This window comes from Solanum tuberosum, unplaced genomic scaffold, assembly GCF_000226075.1.
Source record: "Solanum tuberosum cultivar DM 1-3 516 R44 unplaced genomic scaffold, SolTub_3.0 scf00180, whole genome shotgun sequence".
Lineage (NCBI taxonomy): Eukaryota > Viridiplantae > Streptophyta > Magnoliopsida > Solanales > Solanaceae > Solanum > Solanum tuberosum.
This window is the reverse complement of record NW_006239107.1, coordinates 505,070-529,660: the sequence shown is the minus strand read 5'-3', so window position 1 is coordinate 529,660 and position 24,591 is coordinate 505,070. Positions and strand designations below refer to the sequence as shown.

The window sequence follows — 24,591 nt, the reverse complement described above, 5'->3', positions numbered from 1 at the left end:
AATTACAAGCTTAACACAAGTCATAACGTAAAAAGGAGGGAATGGGAAAGATTCATCAAATAGTTTGAACTGCAACGCCAAATGATCCTAACAATGAAGGCATTCTGCCTAAAAACTCATATTGTCTACTTGAAATTCACTAGTTACAGGACTGAAGTCACTTTCTTTCTTCAATTAATCCTTCAAAATTTCTTTATTTTTTGTAGTTCTCAACAAGGTTGCAGTTGCATGCAGCGCTTCTTGAAGAAGATTTTTTCGTCATGTCATTCTATGCTATCAAGTGGTACAAATAGAAAAGAAAGTTGGATGAATTATCAAAACCTAATTCATTATGTACAACACAAGAGTTAAAAGAAATAGAAAGAAGATCAGTAGAAGCACCTTAATTAGAGAAACTTCTCAATTTTCTGCAAATTATCGGATGAATTTCAAGCAACACAGAGGGGAGTGGAGGAAGAAGATAATAAGAGAATCAGCTCTGAAGTTTTTTTTTTTTTTTTGCTTCCTACAAACTAATAATTCATAATACACACACATATATATATAGGGCGGAAATGATCTTAGGCCTAAGGTAGTTAGAAATAACCGACTATAAAAGTTAGTTATTGTTTTATGATGCACTCAAGTGTGTCTATATAGGGAGGAAATGATCTTAGGCCTAAGGTAGTTAGCAATAACCGACTAAAAAAGTTAGTTATTATTTTATGCTTCACTCAAGTGTGTGTATATGTCTCGTTATGAATTCATTGTAGTATTTAACTTACTACTAGTTGTATATAACGACAATTAGTGACGTATTTAGAATTTTTTTTCCTATATTGAACAAATAACGATGAGCGGGGAGGGAATATTAAACATTTCTTTTAAAAAAATATGAATGGAGTATGTATACATAATCACGGAAACCATTTATTATTATTATTATTAGGTCAAATACATACATAACCCTTTTAACTTATTTTTAATTTTCATTTCAATACTTCATTTCAACCTTGTTTCATTTTAACTATTCAATTCCATTGTTAATGTATTATTTAAACATAAATTTTTAATTTTATGTTTCCGTTATTTTTATTTATGATCTTTATCTGCAGTTTTACACTTTAAAATTCACCATATGTCCATTAATTTTCAAAAAGAAAATAAAATTGACGAACCCACGTCGTTTTTTTATAAAAAAAAAAACAATTTTTTTAATATAATTTCTGCACATTTTTGTGTGAACAATAACCAATTGCATTGATTTTTTAATTGAAAAAATCATTGACAATCCAATGGAATCTGTCGAATTTTAGATTTTTTTTTAGTAGTACTATTAACAATGAATAAGAGTCTTTTTTACTCATATTGAAGATAAGTTTTTTTATTTATATCGAAGTTGAACTAAAAGTTAGAATAAGATTATTTGAGTTGAATCCAAATTATGTGGTGTTATTTAGTTGTATGTTTCAAACTTTTTCTATGTTTATCAAGATTCGTTGAATAATATTTTTTGTATTTTGATGGTTAACAATAAATTGAAGAATTAATAAAATGGATCAAGATTGAAATAAAGTGTTGAAATAAATATTAGGGGAAACTTGGAGCGGTTATCTATATATTTGATCTTATTATTAATGTGTAGCAATACTTTTAAGTAAACCAAAACAAATTTTGGTGACTGTCCATTACAATATTACCCCGTTTGTTTTTTTAATTTGTCCAATTTATTAAATATAATTATCTAATTTGAAAAATCAAAAGTTAACTTTTTTTTTTTTTAATATTTACTATTAAATATTATTTATTCGATACTAATTGACAACAATCAGCCAATTTTCTACAATTGACTGATTAATCCATAAGAGCGGTATGAGATGATATTTACAAAGATGAAAATCGGTAATCTTTATTAACCTGAAACACAAGTTTTACTAGCCAATCCATCTATCATAAGCCTATAAAATGCATTGGACCTCATATTCATGAAAAAAGTGAAATTAAAGAGGTAGATGATAACTCACATTCACTCTAACAATTAAAGAGAAAAATTAGATATAGTGAACAAAATTTTATTGTTGATGTCAAAACTCTGTTGGTATTGATATACAAAAACATGATCTAAATAATAACGTAACGGAAAAAAAATCACATTATATATAAGCATAATAATATAACACAACGACGTGTAACAAATTAACAATAACAAACATGATTATGGTAAAACAGAAAATAATGACAACCTGAAATTGAGATAGAAGAAAACTGAAACTCATCTATCAAGAGGCTTTGCATTATGTGTAATGCATATAGATAAATATACATATTGATCAAATCGTTGACGATAATCAAATTGCTCAAAATCATGTACCACTTTTTACCGTCGATTTTGAGCAGGAAATCAAATATTTGATTATTCTCAACCATGTATATCCGAGTATGCACATATTTCTCCTATAACCTTCTCTTTTTTCCTTTTTTACTCTTTTTCCTATTTTAGGTGTATTTAATTATGGGAAACTTTCACATATAGCTACTCAAAAATAGCCTAATTACTCTCCATAGCTATAGTTTGATAATTACAATTCGTAGCTACATGTTATAGGGAGGAGAGAGGCGAGCGAGACTGGGAGAGAGAGGAGAGAAGCGAGCAAGAGAAGGCAAAGTGTTGGAGAGAGGTGAATTGTATTTGTATATCGGTTAGATAATTGTATATTATACAAATGTAGTTGTATATATGGCAAGTGAGGTTGGGAGAGGGAGGAGAGAGGCGAGCGAGAGAGGGCAGAGAGTAGGAGAGAGGTGAATTGTATATGTATATTGGTTAAATAATTGTATATTGTACATATGCATTTGTATATATGGCAGCGAGATTGGAGAGAGAGGAGAGAGGCGAGCGAGATTGGAAGAGGGAGGAGAGAGGCGAGCGAGAGAGGGCAGAGAGTAGGAGAGAGGTGAATTGTATATGTATATCGGTTAGATAATTGTATATTATACATATGTATTTGTATATTCTGGCGAATTATACATATACAAATGTGGTCAGCCCATGTAATTAATGTATAATGTTAGTCGCGAGTGGTAATTATAGCAAACTATAGCTATGATGAGTAATTAAGTAGTATAACGTAGCTTAACCGCGTAATTTTCCCTTTAATTATATGGGGGGGAATTTTTTCAAGTGTTTGGTTGTAAAAAAAAAAGGTGATAATACATAAATATGCCCTTTAACTTGACTTCAAATCACATTTATGCCCTTCAACTTTCGGTGTGCACAAGTAGACACTTCAATTTGTATAAAGTTGAATAAATAGACACACATGTCCTACATGTCATTTTTTATCCTACGTGGTGTCCTACTTGTATTACGCCATGTAGGACTCATGTGTCTACTTGTTCAACTTTATACAAGCTACTTATGCATGCCCAAAGTTGAAGGACATAAACGTAAAATGATGCCAAGTTAAAGGGTACATTTATGTATTATGGGGAGAATATTTTTCACCAAATATAAAAAAGAAAAGAAAAGAAAAAATGACTTACCTTGCTCTGGGATGGATCATCGAAGTCACTTTCCTATACGTTTATCTCAATTTTTACCTTCACATCATTATAATTTTAATCAACGCTTGAACATTATTAGCAATATTCAATAGTAATATTTTTTTGTTAATGCATTTTAGTATCGCAACAGTAAATTCGATCCTTGTTGAGATATTTTTCAGATCCTTATCCCATCTTTTAAAAAATATGCACATTGTAGATTTCTCCTAATATACACGAACGAACTAATAATACACCACAGCAAACCAAGAAAAAACAAAACCAATTATAAATCAAATAAGAATTAGCTGAATTCTGAAACAGAATTATGCATTTTTAAAAGACGAATTCGTGAGATTTTCAGGATTTCTATAGATCGATTAAGAACTGTGAAACGATTCTTTTTTCTTTTTTACTAACAAATGATTAAAGACAGAATTTAAGAACGTTCATTACATATGTATTCTAAATTTCTAAGTATCGATCCTTAAATAGTCATCTTCACAGAAATGAATTGAAGTAAAGGTTCGACCTTAAACCTTTAACAAACCATCTTGATTTAGATGTCTGCCTGTCCATATTAAATAAATAAAAGGTATGCAGTTGTAATACCAAAATATTGGTAATCTTCTTAGTTGTTGGGTAGCTTCTTAACTCTGTTTTTATCTATATTGGATCATTATTCCTCTTCATTCACTCAGACTTCACGAGATGACTTGCCGTGTGAATTCGAATTGAATCGAACTCTAATACAAATACGAAATTTTGGAATAGAATTTGTGGTAATGTATCAATTAATCACAAATTTTGTTTCCCTGAATGTAAACCAAGTTAATAATTGGTTCAGATTTATGTGTGTACTAATTTTTGGGTACGTGCGCTGTACGTGTATTCAAGCAAGGACTGATTCAATATTATGATTTCTGACACTTTCAATTGAGCATAGATCTATGTGTCAAAAATCACTAAATTGCAACAAATAGTCAACATGAACCATGAGTCATTTAGTACAAAATTGAACACATAAAACATGATTTTAAGACATTAATAATAGAATCAACAGTGAGAGAACATATTAAATAAAACAGTGACAGAACTAAAATTTTTAATAAAAGGGGTTACATTTTATACTACAACATATGAATATGATATATAATTATACATGAAAGGTAACTTTTTTCAAATTACTTATCCATTTTTTTTCAAATTAATTAAGAAAATCAATGCATTGATTTTGAAAGAATACATTATACTACATTGAATCTAGTCCATATTATTGAACCATACAAAGTAACCTTTCAGATTTGAGAGTAACTAAGAAAATTGATGCATTGTTTTTTGAAAGAATATATTATATTAATTTAACACCTTCTCACTTCTATTATTTAGTATAATATAATATGATTAGCTACTTAATATTTAATTAATTAAATATTTTATAATATTATGATTGAATGTCGGGATAAAATGATAATCCAATTTTGCATTTTGGAGTTTTCCACTTTTAGTAATATATATAATATATGAATGATATGATATGAAGATGATGATGATGATATATACATAGTTTTTTAGGCATAATACATAAATATGCCCTTTAACTTGGCTTCATTTTACGTTTATGTCCTCCAACTTTGGATATGCACAAGTAGACACTTAAACTTGTATAAAATTGAACAAGTAAACACATGCGTCCTACATGGCACAATACACGTAGGACACCACGTAGGACAAAAAAATGACATGTAGGATGTCATGTAGGACATGTGTGTCTATTTGTCCAATTTTATACAAGTTTAAGTGTCTACTTGTACACACCCAAAGTTGAAGGGCATCAATGTGATTTGAAGCCAAGTTAAAGGGCATATTTATGTATTATGCCTAGTTTTATCTATCATAACTTTTCAAATTCTTCTATTATGAGAATTATGATTATGATTAAAAGCAATATCAATGTATTCATTTATCAAGAAAATAATAATTTAATTATTAAAGGACTTAAAAACTTAAATTCTATCATTATGTAATTAAAATATTTATATTTAATTAAAATAACTAATCAAACTTTAATTTAGAAAAAGGATAAAATAATAATTCAACTTTTTATTTTGGAACTTTCCACTTATAATAATAACTTCCATAACCCACCCCCAAAAGAAAGAGCTGACACTAACAAAATACTACAAAACAACAGAAATTCAACTATCAATAGCATTGTAATAAAGAACAAGAGAAAAATTCAGAGAGAACATTGAAGGAAGTAGCAAAGTAGACCAACCAGATGATAATAAAGAACAAATATAGACAAGACTAGAAATTGTCAAACACTGTTGGACTTTCAGGTAGATAAATTGTCCACTCTGTTTCAAGTAAAGAATCTAAGTAATAGTTGATAAACCGTCCACAAATTTTTGGCCAAATTTTTTTAAAACTATACCCCAAACTTAAACTACATTCTTAAAGTATCATTCTTAGCAGAAAACATTCTTCAAGTATTTAAAGAACATTTTTCATCTTTTTGTTAGATATCGTCAAAAACTAAGAGATCCTACAAAAATATGAGTGGTTCACCTGACTATCAACAAAAGTTTTCCCGCATAATTTCATTACCTGCTATAAAAAGTTTCTGAAAAAAAAAATATTAAAAATCTTAGACACCATTACTTATTGAAGCAAAAAATGTTTGAAAGATGCGATGATACATGATCTGCTCTTTTTTCTCATTTAGTAACGAAAAGAAGATGGAAGTTAATTATCTTTACTTTTGTCATAGCCAAACTGTATTTAGATCAATAAATCTCTGGGCCAATATGATATTAAAGTGATCAAAATATTGATTATGTCCCGTATTTGAGTTTCATTCCACATTATTATAAGCGGAAGTCTCCAACAAACGCTGCTTCTAGTATATTTAATTGAGAATAAACATATTTCAACTAATAATATTTTTAATATCAAATTACATGAAAAATAAATGGAAAAAAATATCAATTAAAAGATTTTGCATAATGCTAAACTCAATTACTGAAAAATTTCATGATTAAACAGTCCAAGACTAGAAATTGTCAAACACTGTTGGACTTTCAAGTAGATAAACAGTCCACTCTGCTTCAAGCAAAGAATCTAAGTATAATAGTTGATAAACAGTCTACTCTGTTTGAATAATTGATGAATAAAGAGAATTATTTATTTATTTTTTGAATATTTTTACATCGGTAAAACATTACTCATACGATATAATTAAGACATTTCATGAAAAATTGAAGTGATAATTCTCTGTTACGTAAATTAAAATTGAACAAATTACAATTACTAATTTACTGTACCATAAAGCATCAAAATCTTAGAAATGTTAAATTAATATAATATTTTCAAAAACCGAAAACAAATTTATATGTGAATAATAAATTGTTCTTTCTAATATGTATTAAACTTGTATTATAAATGTATTAAAAATGTCATTGCTATAAATGATAAATACTTTTTTTATTTTAGTATATTTATGTAAGTTTCCCAACCAACTGAAAACTAAAAATTATGAAATAGTAATTTTCAATAGCTACCATACCATGTCTAGGGGTGTCCGTGGTTCGGTTTGGATTGGGTATTGATTAAAATAAACCAAATCAAACCAAACCAAAAAAATAACCGTTGGCTTGGTTATTGTCGGTTTGGTTCTGCCTTTTTTTATTTTTTCGTTTTGAAACAATTTTAACTTGCAAGATATGATATTTTTTGTGTTTTATTCAAGTTTTCACATTTGTATATAGCAAAAATCTATCAAGAACAAATAAAAGGGCCAAAAGGAAGGTTGTCTGATAGTAGTGTAAAGGTGCATAAAACTTACAAGTCGTGTTTAATTAGAGATGACGTACATTACATATTATCCTTTGATCTAACTTGTGAGATTATATTGAGTATGGTGTCGTTATAGCATTTGGTATCTAATGAAGTGTAATGGGATCAGGTGAAAATAGTACTACAATTTCTGTTTTTCTAATAATTAAAAAGTGCAAACAATTTTAGACAATCCAATTAAGCTTAATGCTTTCTAAAGTTCACTGATTTTCTTGTTTTTTATTTTGATCAATGAAACCAAGTTTCAAAAAAAAAACCACAAAATCTATGACATAGCAACATGGTTTTAACTTAAAATTGATAATAATTTCACATGGTTCTCTGCATTCTAAAAAAATTGGTACTGCCAAAATTACAGAGGAACCGCTAATGTGTAGTTACAAGTCAAATAGATGAGGTCATGCATTACATTTCCTTAAACCTCAGTGATGGGGTACTCAAACACAACATCTTTGCCTGAAAGTTTTCTGTTAATTGTTGAAAAGGTCTCCAACTTATACTTGGTGTTGTTTCGTTCGTGATACTGAGTTTCCAACAATCTCTACTGGAACAACCAAGTCCTCCAATATGGCATCATGAACATATGTAACAGTTCTGTTGCACAACTGAACCTCTCACTATCCTCCTGGTGGCAATAATGATCAGTAGAAGAAATTGTACTTTACTTCAATGCACAAGATCAGTTGCTCAGACTTTTTAAGAATAGCTACGGGTGTGTGTCGATAATCCAATAATAATGCATTTTTACGTCAATATTTTTGAAGAGCTCGAACTGCATCTTTAACCCATAATTACGCAACACATTCAAAAGATACGACTCCATATCACATTTGCAGTGCAAAAATTAGGTGTCTGGCAATTTCATGTTTTGTCTCATAACTCCTCAAGCCACCAAAAGATGTGAAAAAGCACCCTGAAGTAGCAACCAGGACAATACTGTGGGGTTCAGCCCCATTATTCAATTATTGTGTTTTTTAGGGGGAGATTTGTGGGGTTCAGCCCCATTATTCAATTATTGTGTTTTTCAACATTTACTGCACCATTGACAAATATTGCTTTTCAACAATTGCTGCATGCAATTGTCAATGGTTGGCAGCAAATGTTGAGAAACATTTCGGTGGGGGTTGAAATTTGTTACAAATTTCTTCTATAAAAGGAGCTTATGAGCTCATTTGTAACACACCAATTCACAGAGAGTAAAATATTTAGAGAGCTGTGAGGTTTCCATAGACTATATAAGAAAATAGTCTGTGAAGAAAAATAGAGTGTGAGCGATATTTTAGTAAGGTGGAAATCAAAAGAGTGTTATTCCTTTTGAGTGTGTAGTAGTCATTTTGAGTATTGTACTCGTGACTACAGTGTAAAATTCCTTACTATAGTAATATCAGTTGCTCCTCTTGGCCCGTGATTTTTCCCTTATTTAGAAGGGTTTCCACGTAAAACTCTTGGTGTCATTATTTCCCATTTTATTTCCATTACTTTTACCATATATATTTTTGTGCTTGTCCGTGTTTTCCCAACAAATACGACATTAGAAATTCTGTAAAAGATTTAAAAGTAAATCAATGGACATCAAGAATCTTAAAAAAGAAACGAAACATTTAACATAATACATAGGGAAATGGTGCAAAAGATTACTAATCAAAAAATAAAAATAAACCCCACCTACACTTATTAGGTTCCAGGAGCAAGAAGTTCATTGATACCTTTGGTAAATGGTACAAAGGATTTCCCACAGCCTTGCTTCACAATGTCAGCATCATCCGAGAGAACGACATCAGGTTGAAACATCATAAGAATCTATAATAGATTCAGATTACAAACATATGCTACAAATAATTCCCCAAAAAATCAAAGATAATAACCTTTTATCGATAATTTCACATGAATAAAAGAGATCATGAAACCTTAGATGAGGATCTTAGCAGCTTAGGGGAGATAGAAGTTCGGAGAAAAGAATCCCAAGTCCGACGATTATGGACTCTGAGACAGAGAAAAAAATATTCCGACCGTTATGGAATGAGAGAGAGAAAAAAATTAATAAATATTAAAAATTAATAGATTAGAGGTTTAACTGGGTTTGACTAGTACCGTTAAACTTACCTGATTGTGTAAAAAAACTTTACACAGTCAGTGCACACAAGTTAATCTCATAAATAAAAGGTATACAGTTGTAATACCAAAATATTGGTAATCTTCCTAGTTATTGGGTAGCTTCTTAACTCTCTGTTTTTATCTATATTGGATCATTATTCCTCTTCATTCACTCAGACTTCACGAGATGACTTGCTGTGTGAATTCGAATTGAATCGAACTCCAATACAAACACGAAATTTTGGAGTAGAATTTGTGGTCAACGTAGTCACAAATTTTGTTTCCCTGAACTGAATGTGAACCAAGTTAATAATTGGTTCAGATTTATATGTGTATTTGAGAAAGAGAGGTGATTGTCCATGGTTATACAAAAGAACAATGACATTTGGCACATAACACAATTTAAAAGATTTCTTTTTCCATTAATTTTCAGAAATATGGCTCAACTCGGCCATAAAATTAACTTTACATATAAATGAATCCTCAAAACAGCTTTCCTACTAACAACCAAGAGCAAGGTCGAAAAACTCAAATTTCATTTCTGACATGCTCTTTCCTTTCATCACTAATAATATACAAGTAAAAATGGACTCTCACTTCTCACAGGAGCACCCAATTTTTCCTGCTCCAACATTCTCCTCGTGGTCTGCTCTGCAGGTAATTCCAATTTAGGCATTGGAATGATACATGTCCCAGCAAATTTATTTTCTTCATCGTGATGATCCACAAAACCTGATTCTAGAGCTTGAGATGGAAGATTTGGGCTAATTTCTTGAGTGCTCTCCTTCATATATGGATATATATTTTTACTATCATATGCACCACATTCTGGTCCAATGAGAACTGATTTCCGAGGAGGATTGTTCAAAAGAGGGGAATAACAACTCTGAATTAATGTAATATTTAGAAGCAGTCAAAGGCACCTCGGACCTGATGTCTTCTACGCTGGTGCTACTAGAGGTCCAAGAAGAGTTTGAAGCGCAGAGCCATGAATGCTCGATCGTCTCAATTGCTTTCTCAGAGGAAAAAGGAACGGCAGCCACATCACAACTATCAGGTCTCTTTTCACTGAAAGCTTTGACTTCTGAAAATTTCTCCTCATCTCCACCTACCAACCGTGCTGCTAAAAGAGCAACCTCCAAGAGTATCTAAAGTTTGTGTAAATAAAAGCATTATTCACAAAGCCGTTAAAACAACGTAAAGCTAGCATTTCAGGAATTTGATAGAATAATCTCTTCCTAACCTGAAGTGTAAGAGTTAGGAGCCACTGCAGAAAGGAAACTAGCTGACTACTATTGGTTCTACATGTCTCGGCTGCTTAGATGAAACCTCATACAGCTTTTCTTCACCGTATGGTCTTTTTTGCACCATATTTTAACTGTAAAAGGAAGTTGAAGAAGGTGTTGAGCAGATTCAGAAAAGGGATAGTGCAGGAGAATTAATTTCCAACCATTCAAAAACATATATTGCAAACCATAGTTTCGTGGATTCTTCACTTTTGATGCCGGACCCGCAAAAATACACTATTTTTGGCGAATCCGACACACACCCGTTTACATTTTTAAGAATCCGAGCAATATAGATGCAAACAATTCCACAAAGATATCCAGAATATTCTTCAAACAAAAGATACATGAGATAAATGTAGACACTACATCCGGCACTGAACACAAAAATGAAATCCTTTTAGTCATAGTTAATGACAACATTGAGAATTTCTAGTTAACGATAATAACTTCCATAGCCCCACCCCAAAAAGAAAGAATTGACACTAACAAAATACTGTACAACAACAGAAATTAAACTATCAATAGCATAGTAATAAAGAACAAGAGAAAAATTAATGTTGAAGGAAGTAGCAAAGTAGAACACCCATATGATAATAAAGAACAAATATAGACAAGACTAGAAATTGTCAAGCACTGTTGGACTTTCAGGTAGATAAACTGTCCACTCTGTTTCAAGCAAAGAATGTAAGTAATAGTTGATAAACCGTTCACGAGTTTTTGGCCAAAAATATCCTTAAATTATACCCCCAACTTAAACTACATCCTTAAAGTATTATTTTTAGCCGAAAACATTCTTCAAGTATTTAAAAGTGAACATTTTTCATCCTTTTGTTAGATATGCTAATGTGGGTATGTTCTAGTCACATATGCTATCTTTCTTTCATTAAATAAGTTTGCTCTCATCACACCTTTTCCCTTTTCCTTTGTTTGTTTTGTTCAGAATGCTAAGAAAGTTCACTTGTACTCATTCTAGGGCACCGACCATGTAATTGAGGGAATTCTGAATGTAAAGAGAGGTGGTTCTTGTGACTACTCACTATCTTCCATTATGTCTACAATGAAAAATGGCAAAGCGATGGAGACAATTAAGATCAGCGGTCAGCAAAGGCCAAACTTTTAGTTTACTTGACTTTCCTGTTGAAAAATGCAACTTTAGTGGTCAGAGATTTGGAACACAACCTGGTAATTTTAGTTTACTGATTGAGCTATATCTGTTTTTTCGACAGTTCTTTTGGTTTAAGCCAATCAACTTTTCTTCCCCTCTTTTCAGCTTTTGCATGGCTAAAATGCGAGAAGTCCATAGACGACTGTGAAATCCTGAAGAAGCACAAGATTTTGACCAGGAGCGGAACACATTTTGGTTCAAGCGAAAAATACATGAGGATCAGTTTGATAAGCCATAAGGAAGAGTATGATGAATTTATTAAAAGGTTGTCTCTGCTCAGTTCTATGAACTCTCCACATGAATAGAGTTTAGTCTTTTTTTTGTAGGCATAGATATTCTGTAAGACTAAATGGTGCAGAAGGATGTACACAAAAATGTATATATTTGTTTTTGTGAACTTATTGACTCTATGCAAATACATCCTCATTATCGAGATAAGATTCGTGTGCTGTTCTTGCTACATCTTAAATCATTTTGAGGAGAAAGAAGAATGAAAGAGACCTTAAGAGCAGACATCACTAAAACTACATAGCTGCATTGCTCAATGTGGATTGTTGGAGGTATATATTTACTTTTTCCAAGAAGAAAGTATACGAAGAAACACAAAAGTGGAAATTACCAAAAATAGCGTAGATTTCACAGTACACATAGTGCAGTGCCACAAAGATAGTCCTGCTCATATAAGCCTTAGTTCATATTCACCAGCCATTGTTTTGTACCTCACCCATGGAAGAGCTTGATATCCGCTTTTTTCAATGATTTTGAGATAACGAACCTGCTCAAACTCAAAACGTTAACATAGAGTAGTTGATACCGTAAGTGCAATGGAACTTTTTCTCCACAAGGTTAAGATAAAATTACCTGAATTCCTGAGACTGTAAAATATGGTATCTCAAACTTAACGCGGATTGAAGCTTTTCTATCAGGAGGTGTATCTTCGGATATTACACTTGAAAGTCTAAACTCTGCCCTCAGCATGTAATCCTGTACATTAGTTAAAATGTGACTGATAAAACCAGTAGACAATCAAATGGATACATTACACACATATCATTTTGCTGAATCCCTACCGTGTTACCCGGAAATGACTTGATTTTCCATACCACTGCATCTCGCTCAGGAGCATATGTAGCATATCCCATCGATGTTCGTATGATGGGACTCATTGCATCAGATGGTACAGGAAACTCAATTTCAACATTCGTAGCAGTGCTGCCATATATATCTGCCAGTTCAGTTGAAATATTTCCTTGAGCAAACTTACAACTAGTCTGATATCTGATCACAGAAGATAAGAATACTACCTTCGCTCTTTAAATTGGCTTCTGGCCTTGACAGGCATCTCAACGCGGCTTCTTGAATGCCTTTCAACTTGAGCTTCCACCCAAATCAGTGGCTTCACCTGAATCCATTACTAGTAAAGTTATAAACTTAGTCCCCCTCAATTAACGAAGAAGAAGAAGAATAAGATAGGCACACTTTACATTACAATGAGAATATAGTAACAGAGATAATGAAATTGACCTGAGTACTGAGTCTATAAGTCATCAGATCAAATGATCCATCAGGAGGTATAAAAGATATTGTGCGATCATTTTCAAACCTAGCCAGACACACACACCTGAATATACGCGTTAAATGGTCTAGACAGAAGAAGTTTATTATCTGAAAGTACAGTAAGCTCGGGTCAAGGATGGTATACGCGATTCATTTACTGAATTTTACAGCACATTGAGGAAGCAGTCACTTGATTAACAGACTAGCTTTCAACATATTGATATCATCCAAATCAATGGATTTGCCTTTGGTAGGTCGACCTTGAGCCTCCAATAGTACTTTGTCGTTAAGCCCGAGCTTGCACTCAGGCATGCCACTACAAGAGACAAAAACATGTTCCAGCACAGCAAAACAGATTGTTGCAATGAGAAGAGCCCCTTACGATGATCAACGAGGAAATGCAGAAATGAAATTAGATCAACTATAGGAAAGCTCTTATCTATCGTTCATCGAAACAGAACAGACCTACTTATGTATCTGTTTAAATTACATCATTTGACAACAAAAGTGTGGATAATATTACTTTTCTTTTAATGCAAAGGATAAGTTACATCTTTTAACTCTCCGTAATTAATCTATGTGAACATTGCTAAGTCGGTAGTATATGTGAAATAGGAGAGTTACTTTCTCATTAATGGTTCACATTTATCTCAAATGTCAGTTTCTTAACTTCGTAAGAAAATATTCAGAAAACTTGAAGTTACTTCTGTATTATGACAAATTTGTCATTAAAGTAAGAGTAATGTTTCATTACATTGATTATACGTTATTTTCTTACATTTTTTTGATGGATGAAACGTAAATGATTTTTCTATTTAAGGAGTATCATTTGGGAGCTAAACACAGAGAAGAAAACCAAGTCCTTACTTTCACTTACTATCTCCTTCAATAATTTCTTTATTGACTTAAACAATCATTCTTCCTATTGTGGATTTTTAGGAAATTGTTTTTGTGCAACTCCAAACTTTCAGCCACGAGTGCACGTGTTTGAAAGTGACTGTAGAACCTTGGGGAGCGACCGGCTACAACAATTTGCACCGGAGTCGAGCCGAAATCGCTTTCAAGGCAGTGACTTACCACGACACAGTGTTTGTGATAAGTTATTTACTCTTTTATGATTCCAATCCAATATCAATATTGTAGTATTTTTCCCAACACCAAGTACCTCAAATAAGCTCTCATCTTCAACGCTCCATTAACTTCAGAAGGTATCAATTGTCCGTTACTATTGACAAGGAAATTAACATGTTCAACCACATCCAAATAAACCTGATTAAACACATAGAAAGCGCGATTTTTAAACCCCTCAGTGCTCGAAACATTTTCTATTGCATAATGTTCTGGAAAGTGGATCTGCTCATCAGCAGGCAAAATTGTTGAATTGTTCTTTGCATATTCATCATCATTGGGAATATTCTCTAGGAAAGCGTTACTGATATTGCTCACTTCTAATTTTTGCACTTCATCTCTCCTAGTCTCTTCTACTGTGATGATAATCGGTTCCTGACTTCTTAATTCAGCATCAAATTCAAGAATTCCACTTTCTGAAATTCATTACTAAGTAAGCAGTTTTAAATTTTGGAGAAAAATATTAATAAAACAAAAAAGTTTCAAGATAATTGTAAGTTAAAGAGATCACAAAGTCATGGACACCTGTTTCCTTCAAAGTCAGGTAAATTCATCAGCTCCAAATCCCAAAATGAAATTGTCTTTATCTACAGGAATTGTCAAGCACTATTGGACTTTCAACCGTCCACTCTGTTTCAAGTAAAGAATTAATGCAAGACCATCTCCAATTTTCAACTCTATTTTGCTCTTCATTCTCTATATTTGGAGATTAAAATAGAGAATGAGCACTCCAATCCATCTCCATATCACTCTCTACTCTTTACATTTAGAGAGGTGAATAGTTTGGAGAACTACTATTCACACCCGCTATTTCACTTTTTGAATATTTTATTATTATTTCTATTACTTTCTAATTAATATATTATTTTACATATAATGTCATTAATTAAATATCTAATATTCATATTTTTTTTAAATGTAATATAATATTTTTAAAAATATATTATTTAATATATACTACTTTCATCCCGAATTAATAGTATTTTATTTTTTTCTAATTTTTGTCAATAATATAATTTGATTTTATCATTAATTTTCACTATAAAGAATACACAAAATTAAAATGATAAGATGAAAAATTTAATTTAAAAATACAATACATAATATGATAATTTAAATACAAGATAACAATACATTACATAACATAATAATTTAATTACAAGATAAAATACAATACAATACAATACATAACATAATAAATAATTCGCGATGAAACAACAATCATGCTGAAAAGATGTTGAATGTACATTCAAAGTTTTGCAATCACGTTTTGCATTATTGCAAGACCGACACGCTTTTGGAGAAAGAAAGTGCTACATGATATAATGACTACATGTATTATGCTGCACAACATAATAGTTGAGGATGAACGTAATCTTAATGTACCAATTCAAGATGTTATAGAGACTCCAACTCTAACGACAGAAATGGTGGTAGATGAAAATCTCCGGTTTGAACAACTTTTAGCTAGACATAAAAAATTAAGGACAAAAATGCTTATTTTGAACTCCATAATGCATTAATAGAGCATTTATGGGAGCAACGTAATAATTTCAAAAATTGAGTGTTTATGTAATTTTATTTCACTTTTATTTGAATTTGTCCATTAATTTGTATATTATAATATTTTCTGCAATTTATGCTATTTAAAAATTTAGAATAAAATATAAGTTATATTAATTAAAAATTTTGAAAAAATAAAATTTTATTCACATGAAAATTATATAAATTAATTATTGGGAAAAAGAAATAAAGGATTTATATTATGAACTAAGAAAATAAGAAAAAAATTGAAATAATAATATAATATTGAGGAGAGAGAGAAAAATTCTTTTTAGAGAGTAAAATAGATAATTGGGTTGGAGTTGATTGTCTGAGAAAATAGAGAACTCTATATTTGGAAAGTAAAATAGAGTATAGGGTTGGAGATGCCTTGAGTAATAGTTGATAAACCGTCTACGAGTTTTTGACCAAAAACATACTTAAATTATACCCAAACTTAAAGTACTACGTCATTAAAGTGTCATTTTTAGCAGAAAACATTCTTCAAGTATTTAAAAGTGAACATTTTTCATCCTTATGTCAGATATCGTCAAAAACTAAGAGATCCTACAAAAATATGAGTTGTTCACGTGACTATCAACAAAAGTTTATGGAGACTTGAGTTAATATGAACTCACATCCCCATATCGGTGCTCAATACTACGTCCAAAATATACTTAGCTCATATGTTTTTTAAAACAAACTTCTTTCTTTGATTTGAGATAATTACTCAAAACTAAGCTTAAAAGCTCTCTTGAAATCGTTGTTCCCTTTCTTGCTCAAATGTGAAAACATTTTAAACTCTTGGAAATACTTAGTTCTCATATACTTCTTTAAAGAAATGAACTTCAAATCTTTACTCTTTGCTTAACTTGGAACTTAAGTCTTAAAACAAAGTAAAAACGTTTGTGAAAGACTTTTGAAAACTTTATAAACTTTTCTTGACTTGCTTCTTAACTTCTAAACTTGACTCTTAACTCTCCTTGAATTGAATTATGGATTCAAGGATTATGATATAGGAAAGATCTCATGATGTTTAAGAATGATTTTAGATGGCCAAACATGAGAAAAAAAATTCTGAAATCACTGTCTTGGAACAAGTCCGCGACACGGAGATGTTTTTAAATAAATGCTTGTTATGCCGTAATTTTACTATCTTTAGAAAAATCACTTTTTGAATGTTCTAAGTATAAAACAATTTGAGAAAAATACTTAGAAAAGAGTTGCCACTTAATTTTTAAAAGAAATTAAGAAAACTTAATTTTAAAAGGTCTTAACAGATAAACCTTTAAAAATTTACAGAAAATGGGTAGGAGGTTCTTATTTCTTCTCTAAGAAGGTATTAGCACTTAAAGTAGCCGTTAACATGTGGTTATCCTACGACTTGACTAAAACATTTTGACTATTTTTTAGGAGAATGATTTAACATAAAAAATATAATAATTTACAATATTCAATTAACTTTGAGAAAAATAGTTAAATAAAGAACAATTTTAATTTATTTATTTTTTAAGAAAAAAGGACATTAATTGAAATATTTGAATTAAATTGCAAATGATTGGAATTTTAACAAAATTAGATTAATTAGAACTCATTTGAATCATTTTAAGACATAATAATTTGAATCATTTTAAGACATAATAATTTGAATCAATTTGATTAATTAAAAGCATGAAAACTTATTATAAATTAATTGAAAAATAAATAAAAGTTTTGACTAAATACACTAACATAAAGAATATAGTTCATCTTTTGGGGAATTTAATTAAGTTAACTAACAATTTTAAAGTTAGAGTTAATGATAAGAAAAACAAACAATAAAATAATTTAAAGGTAAAGGAGAGATGAATTTGGGCCCCCTTTTTGGGGCCTAAACTATTGCTGATTTGGGCCTCTTGGGCCTAAACTTTGCTGTTTTTTAGCCTTAAGCTCAATTTCCGTTTTGGTATACACATGTTGTATATTGGTGTATATCAGCATGTATATCGGCCCTTTCGATGTCTTTCTTGCTTCCGAACATCTGTATTTTTCCTCAGCCCCGTATTTTCCATTTTTTTTTATCTGTAAATATTGCACTCAACCTGTATATCAGTGTATACGGTCCATTTTTGGACTTCCCGAAACTTGTGATCAATTTCCAGCCCTCCCTAGGCCTATTCCGATGACCTGGCTGACTCAATGATAAATAAGATTCGAGCCTCTATGGCTCAACTCGAGAATGCAAGGTAGATAAGTCCACCATGGACTCGGAATGACAATTCATGCAATGAAAACAAAGGATAAGGATTAGCATATGTGTAGTGCGGCTAAAGATGAGGAAAAACGTGTGAGTTGTTGTAACTCACAAAATCAAATTAGTTGAAAGCAATTAATATTGTCATTATCACTCATTCCATGTATCATAATAGATTTCTCAAATCTTGATATAAAACCATAGTACTAATATGAAACCCAACAGATCCCTTAATGCTAGACTAAGACCAACTAATAAAGTATGTAAGATAATATTTAAACTCCTGTAGATAGACCCTCGAAAATAAGTGGCAGGAAATTAACACAATTGAAACAATGTTAATCAAATAAAGACTTGAACAAGATGATACTATTCTCCAAAGAAGATGTCAGGGAAAGGAAATTGGTTAATAGGGAAGAAGAAACTCATCTCAAACAATATTTAAACTTGCTTTTTTCTATTAATAGCAAAATGCCAAAAGATTGGCTGCACTAAAGTTGAAACAGAGAGCTATCAATTATGCCTTGATTACACATAAATTCATGTGACTATTTAAAAACAAATATTGCACAGTTTAGGAAAAAAGAAACGTACATCAACATTTAGAATTTCAAAAAAAGTGCAGGACATGGATTTCAAGAAATTAATCAAGCTTGAGGTGGCTACAAGTATAAAGATCATAAACTTATACTCCAAATAAAATACTAGCTAATAGTAACGCTACCGGACGTCGGTCTTTCCTCCGAGGTTAGCACTTTTAAACTTTCATGGCAACTATCACTCTGACATTCCGAAAAGTTAAATATAGATAGGAACACTCTTTGACAAATTCATAAATATTGAGACATGCTATGAATATGGAAAACTCAAACAAGAAGTAGAAACCATGGTGTAGAACAACAACACTTAAGAAATCCAGCCGGAAACAGAACAAAATGAACATTAGAAATAGAGAGGGGCTAACATGAAGAAACCAAATCTCGTAACTAAATGAAAACAATCATATTTAAGACGAGAACGAAATCAAATAGTCATCACATCAATTTGAACAGAAAGATCATGATCCCAAATCATGAAACTAAGCAACCATTAATTCATGACAACATAAACTAAAATCTGAAAATTAATGTTACCTTTTTGGGGGCAGCGAACTGAGACGACGAGCAGAGAGTGATTCGACCTTGGACCCACCAACAGATCAGTAAAAGAGATTGAAAGAAAATTGAAAATTCAAGGCTCAAACCCTTGTGGATTTCTATTTCGGGGAATACTATTCTCCAACTTTCAAATTCTAATTCCCCTATTCTTTTTTCGGTCTTTTATTTTTTTTCCGTCCGAGTCCTCTCTAAATGGCATCAATACCATGTATTTATAGCAAAAATAAAGGCTTGAATTTAAATAGTCGTTTGAGCGGGAGATGAGAGATTGATTGACAATAATGGAGGAGAAAAGGAGTAAGAGAAGAACATGCCCCCAAAAATCTGGATTCGATGTGATATCTTCCGATTCGAATTAGATTTGGGTGGGATTTTATCTAATCCAAAGTCAACAAATCAAGCTCGAGGTCTGAAATCTTTGAATATGGAAGGAGGGACTGTCAATGGTGATGGGTGGTGTAGTTGGATGACGAAATTAGAGTTCTTGATATTGACTTTTGTGTTTTGGAGGATGAAGAAAGGGGAGAGGAGCTTATGTGAGGGCTGGAAAAAGGGAAAAGAGAAAGAGCGTGGGAGAGTATATAAATTAAAAGGATAGCCCATTTTATTTAGAAGTTGGCCAATTTAGTTGCTAATTTAGCCAATTTGAGTTAGGTATAATCAATTTGAGTCAATTAACTAAATCAGACAAGATTAAAATAAGATGAATAATTATCGATTAATTATTTGAGCTTCTTAATTTAAACAAAACAAAATAATTATCAAAACTTATTATTGCTTTAAACTACAGAACTAATTATACAAAATTATAAAATTCACTAATTCAAAGAAATAAATGTGTAATTATGTTAAACATTATTTTTAGGCTATTTATTAAATATTTATATAAAAGATGAAAATTATATAAACCAACATGTAAAATTATATAATTATTTCTGAAAGATACTAACCGAAACTAATTAGAAAGAGATTTTAAAATATATATATTTTTAGGATTTTTCAAAGATGATTATTTCGAATTGTTTGAAATTGAAGAAGCTCGATATTTAACTCGAACTGCATAGGGTTAAAATTGGGTGTCAACAATGCTCGCGAAATTAAATTTTGAAACAGAGGAGTCTGCGTCCTAACCGCGCCGCGAAGCTAATTTTTGTTCATTGGGGGAGCAAGTCGCGTGCCAAAACCTACCCGACTTTTCCTTCTTCGTTTTCCAGCCCCAATTCGCCTAAACTCAACTATTGTTCTCAAATTCATTTTAGATTCCAACACCTAGCATACATACTCAATAACCTAACGCAAAGCAACTATGGCCTGGGGTGGTTGCTAAGCCCCTGACCCACCCAAGGGTCGTTCTACTAAAAAAAAAAACTCAAAGCAACTCTAAAACTCACGCAACGATCTCAGAAACTCCTCAATTCAGTCCAATTCAAGAACGACATTCAAATTCAAGCATACATGTCCAGGACATCAACTTTCAAACTCTTTTAGGACGAATTCGTTGAACTAAACATGTTTGGCGCGTGGGTAAACGAACCCAATGCTATGAAAGACTCACATACCTCGTAAGGATTGAATCCTTTGCAAATTCCACAACCAAAATCACAAGAACTTGATGAATCTTGAACGTTCTCCTCCTTTCTCCTCTTCTCCAAGCCATACCGTGAATTCATTTTTTTAAACTGACTAAAATCTGACTTTACCCCAATTAAACTCCTAATAACGATTTTGAATAATTAGGTAAGGAAAAGACTAAATTACCCTTCCAAAATCCGGATTGAACTTTCCTTATTTAAACAGCCCAACTTCCAAATGACATAACTCACTCATACAAACTCGGAATTGCGCAAACTCAGTGGCATTGGAAAGATTTTTCCAAGAGCTTCCCAACCATATCTGGAAGTATACCTAACTCATCCTGAGATTTGACCAAAGTTCAACTTATTCAGACTTAACAAAATTTTCAGATTTTCATTTTTTCCAAAAATAACTATTTCCAATTACTAGCTTCTTCCTAGTTATTTCAAATTGCGATATGTTACAGATACATCTCATTCAAGAAAAATGTGGTTTAGAGTGTGATAAAGTACTCACCATTTTATATGAAGATAATGTATCATACATAACACAACTTAAGGAAGGAGTCATAAAATGAGATAGAACAGAACATATTTCACCAAAGCTTTTCTATACACATGAACTCCAAAAGAATGGTGATATAAATGTGCAACAGATTCGTTCAAGTAACAATGTGGCTGACATATTCACCAAGTCTCTACCGACTGCAATTTTCAAGAAGATGGTGCACAAGCTTGGAATGCGAAGATTCAAGTCTCTGGATTGATGTTCTCATTAAGGGGAGTTAATGCGCGTTGTACTCTTTTTTCCTTACGAGGTTTTGTCCTACTGAATTTTCCTTGTAAGGTTTTTAATGAGGCAACCTATATGCGTATCAAGACTATCTCCAACCAAACACCAAATTTTACGCCGAATTCTAAATTTGGTGTAAAATTTGGTGTTTTGAGCTCCAACCCACACCAATTTTTACACCAAATTTGGTGTGTGAATAGTGTTACACCAATTTTGGTGTAACAGTATTCATCACGCCAATTCACTTTTTGAATATTTTAATATTATTTCATTATACAATCTTTTAATTAAATATTATATAAATTGTATGTTTTAATTAAATCTCTTGTATATTTAATTATTTTTTATGTAATGATTTTAGAGCAACTTACATAAATGACTACATTTATAGGGTTATTGAAATGCAATAGCTATAAGTATGCTATTTACCAAAAATGACTATAGTTTATATGTATATCTAGCTGTATTTGTGTAAAAAAAATTAATTATACAATGATACAATTATAATTAGAGTGCACTAAATAAGGTATTTACTATAAATGAATCCCTTTAATTAGGTCCCTAGAATTCTCAACTTCTCAATTTTAAATTAATAACTAATAAATACCTAGTCAATGCATATCCACTTGGATTTCAATCCGTTTAACAAAAAGATTGAGATACATCATATTCATTTCTTCAATTGTCTCCATTGTTCTTAGTCAAGCATAAAGGTATTCACTTAATTTTGTTTAGTTAAATTGATTTATCACTTTCTTGTATTTATTGATGAACTATCCTTCAATTCACATACCAGTAAGCATCTAAAAGTTTGATTTTGAACGCGACACTCATGCACACAAGTATATACATCAAACCATGTACTCCTAAATTTATTAAACTGCACCGGTGTAAGCTTCTCTTCAAATCATGATCTATGTTATGATTTATTTATGTATATCTACATATGTGGGGCTTCAGTCAGACGATTTAACATAGAGAATCTAATTCCTACCCACGGTTAATATATTATGTGTACGATTAGCATATGAATACTTTGTTTTCAAATGGATACAAGTATTTATAAAACTTAATGTATCAATATATCAAACAAAGTAAAGTATAGCAATTTAGCATATGAACAAGACAATTTAAATATGATTTACCTTATCAATACAACTATATAGTATACATATAAATACCCTTGTTGTTAAACAAAATTTGGATACAGTGGACAAACAATGTTGCTTCAAGTATTTTAAAAAAAAATACAAACTTAATGTATTTATGTATCCAAATGTACTTATATAGTTAATCAATCTTTCAACTTGTGTTAATATTTCAATACAAACGGTTAGCGTATGAATACTTTGTTTTCAAATGGATACAAGTATTTATAAAACTTAATGTATCAATATATCAAACAAAGTAAAGTATAGCAATTTAGCATATGAACAAGACAATTTAAATATGATTTACCTTATCAATACAACTATATAGTATACATATAAATACCCTTGTTGTTAAGCAAAAAATGGATATAGTGGACAAATAATGTTGCTTCAAGTATTTTTAAAAAAAATACAAACTTAATGTATTTATGTATCCAATTGTACTTGTATTGTTAATCAACCTTTCAACTTGTGTTAATATTTCAATACAAATGGACAACCCAAAAAATAAAAAATCAAAGAAATATAATACAATACAAGTATTCAAATGTATAAGTTTTTCACTGTATTAATAAATCAATACAATTGGAGGTATAGGGCCATTGTGATTCTTTGTTCTTCTTTCATTCTCCATTGCAATAATACAGCCATAAAATTTGATTTGCTTTTGAGTAATACACAAATTGAAAGAAGATAGTTCATCCAAAAATTCGTCAAATAAATGTATACATTTTATAACTTTCCTCGCAATACTAATTTCCGCCATTGTAATGTAGAAAACAAAATTTTCAAACAAAACCCTATGAAAATAGAAGGAAAATATAGATTTATACAAATATAATCGTCATAAAAAGGAAAAAAAATGCAATTACAAGAGTCCTAATAAAGAAGAATCGTAGAAATTACTCCTAAAATGAATCGTGAATTTCAAGGACTTGGAAAAAAAAGGAAAAAATAAGTTTGTGATATTTGAGAGAGAGAGTAATGAAAAGTGATGAGGATCGGTAAATATGGGAACATCACCGTAAAACGTGCCTAACTATAATTGATTAGGCGTGTGATGATAATTTTGTCATTTAATACTTATTTATATACATATTAAAAAAACTAATTTTTATTTGTATATAATTATTTTTGCTATTTAACATTTAATTGTATCCATAAAATAAAATAAAAAGTAAACAGTAGCTATATATCTTAAATGTATGCTGATGTTTGCTATATTCTGAAGTTTTGTCATGTTTTTATAATAATTTTCTTTATACGACTTTTAAAAAAATTAAATTTATGTTAATTACTCTATAAATTATAATTGGATATAGCTACAATTAACATTCACAAAAAATTATCAATTTCAACAATTTCTAGCTCGATATAAAAAAAAAAAAGGACAAAGAAGCTCATTTGAATTACGTAATGCATTAATAGAGCATTTATGGGAGCACCGTAGTGATCTTGAAAGTATAATATTTATGTAGAATCTGAAATATTTTTTTCAATTATGTAATATTTATTTAGTTGTATTTCA

The 24,591-nt window shown here is 30.9% G+C and overlaps 1 protein-coding gene across 1 annotated transcript; it reads right to left on the bottom strand.

Moving 5' to 3' along the window:
* Positions 1–12,574: 12,574 nt before the first annotated feature.
* On the bottom strand, positions 12,575–21,215 carry LOC102601068 (AP-1 complex subunit mu-2-like). Its single transcript, XM_006354761.2, has 9 exons — positions 21,105–21,215; positions 15,139–15,145; positions 14,651–15,029; positions 13,700–13,801; positions 13,453–13,549; positions 13,233–13,330; positions 12,999–13,140; positions 12,790–12,912; positions 12,575–12,703 (listed from the first exon to the last, which is right to left on the bottom strand). Exons 1-9 carry the CDS (start codon positions 21,213–21,215, stop codon positions 12,605–12,607), a joined length of 1,158 nt encoding a protein of 385 aa, XP_006354823.1. The 3' UTR covers positions 12,575–12,604.
* Positions 21,216–24,591: the final 3,376 nt, after the last annotated feature.

What these genes read in the sequence shown, in the direction of transcription:
- LOC102601068 (XM_006354761.2), bottom strand. Translation starts at nt 21,215, where the DNA reads ATGAATTCACGGTATGGCTTGGAGAAGAGGAGAAAGGAGGAGAACGTT. An exon ending in CTTATAGACTCAGTACTCAG is followed by an intron (nt 13,331 to 13,452) that starts GTCAATTTCATT and finishes TAATGGATTCAG; the next exon opens with GTGAAGCCACTGATTTGGGT. An exon ending in AGTCATTTCCGGGTAACACG is followed by an intron (nt 12,913 to 12,998) that starts GTAGGGATTCAG and finishes ACTAATGTACAG; the next exon opens with GATTACATGCTGAGGGCAGA.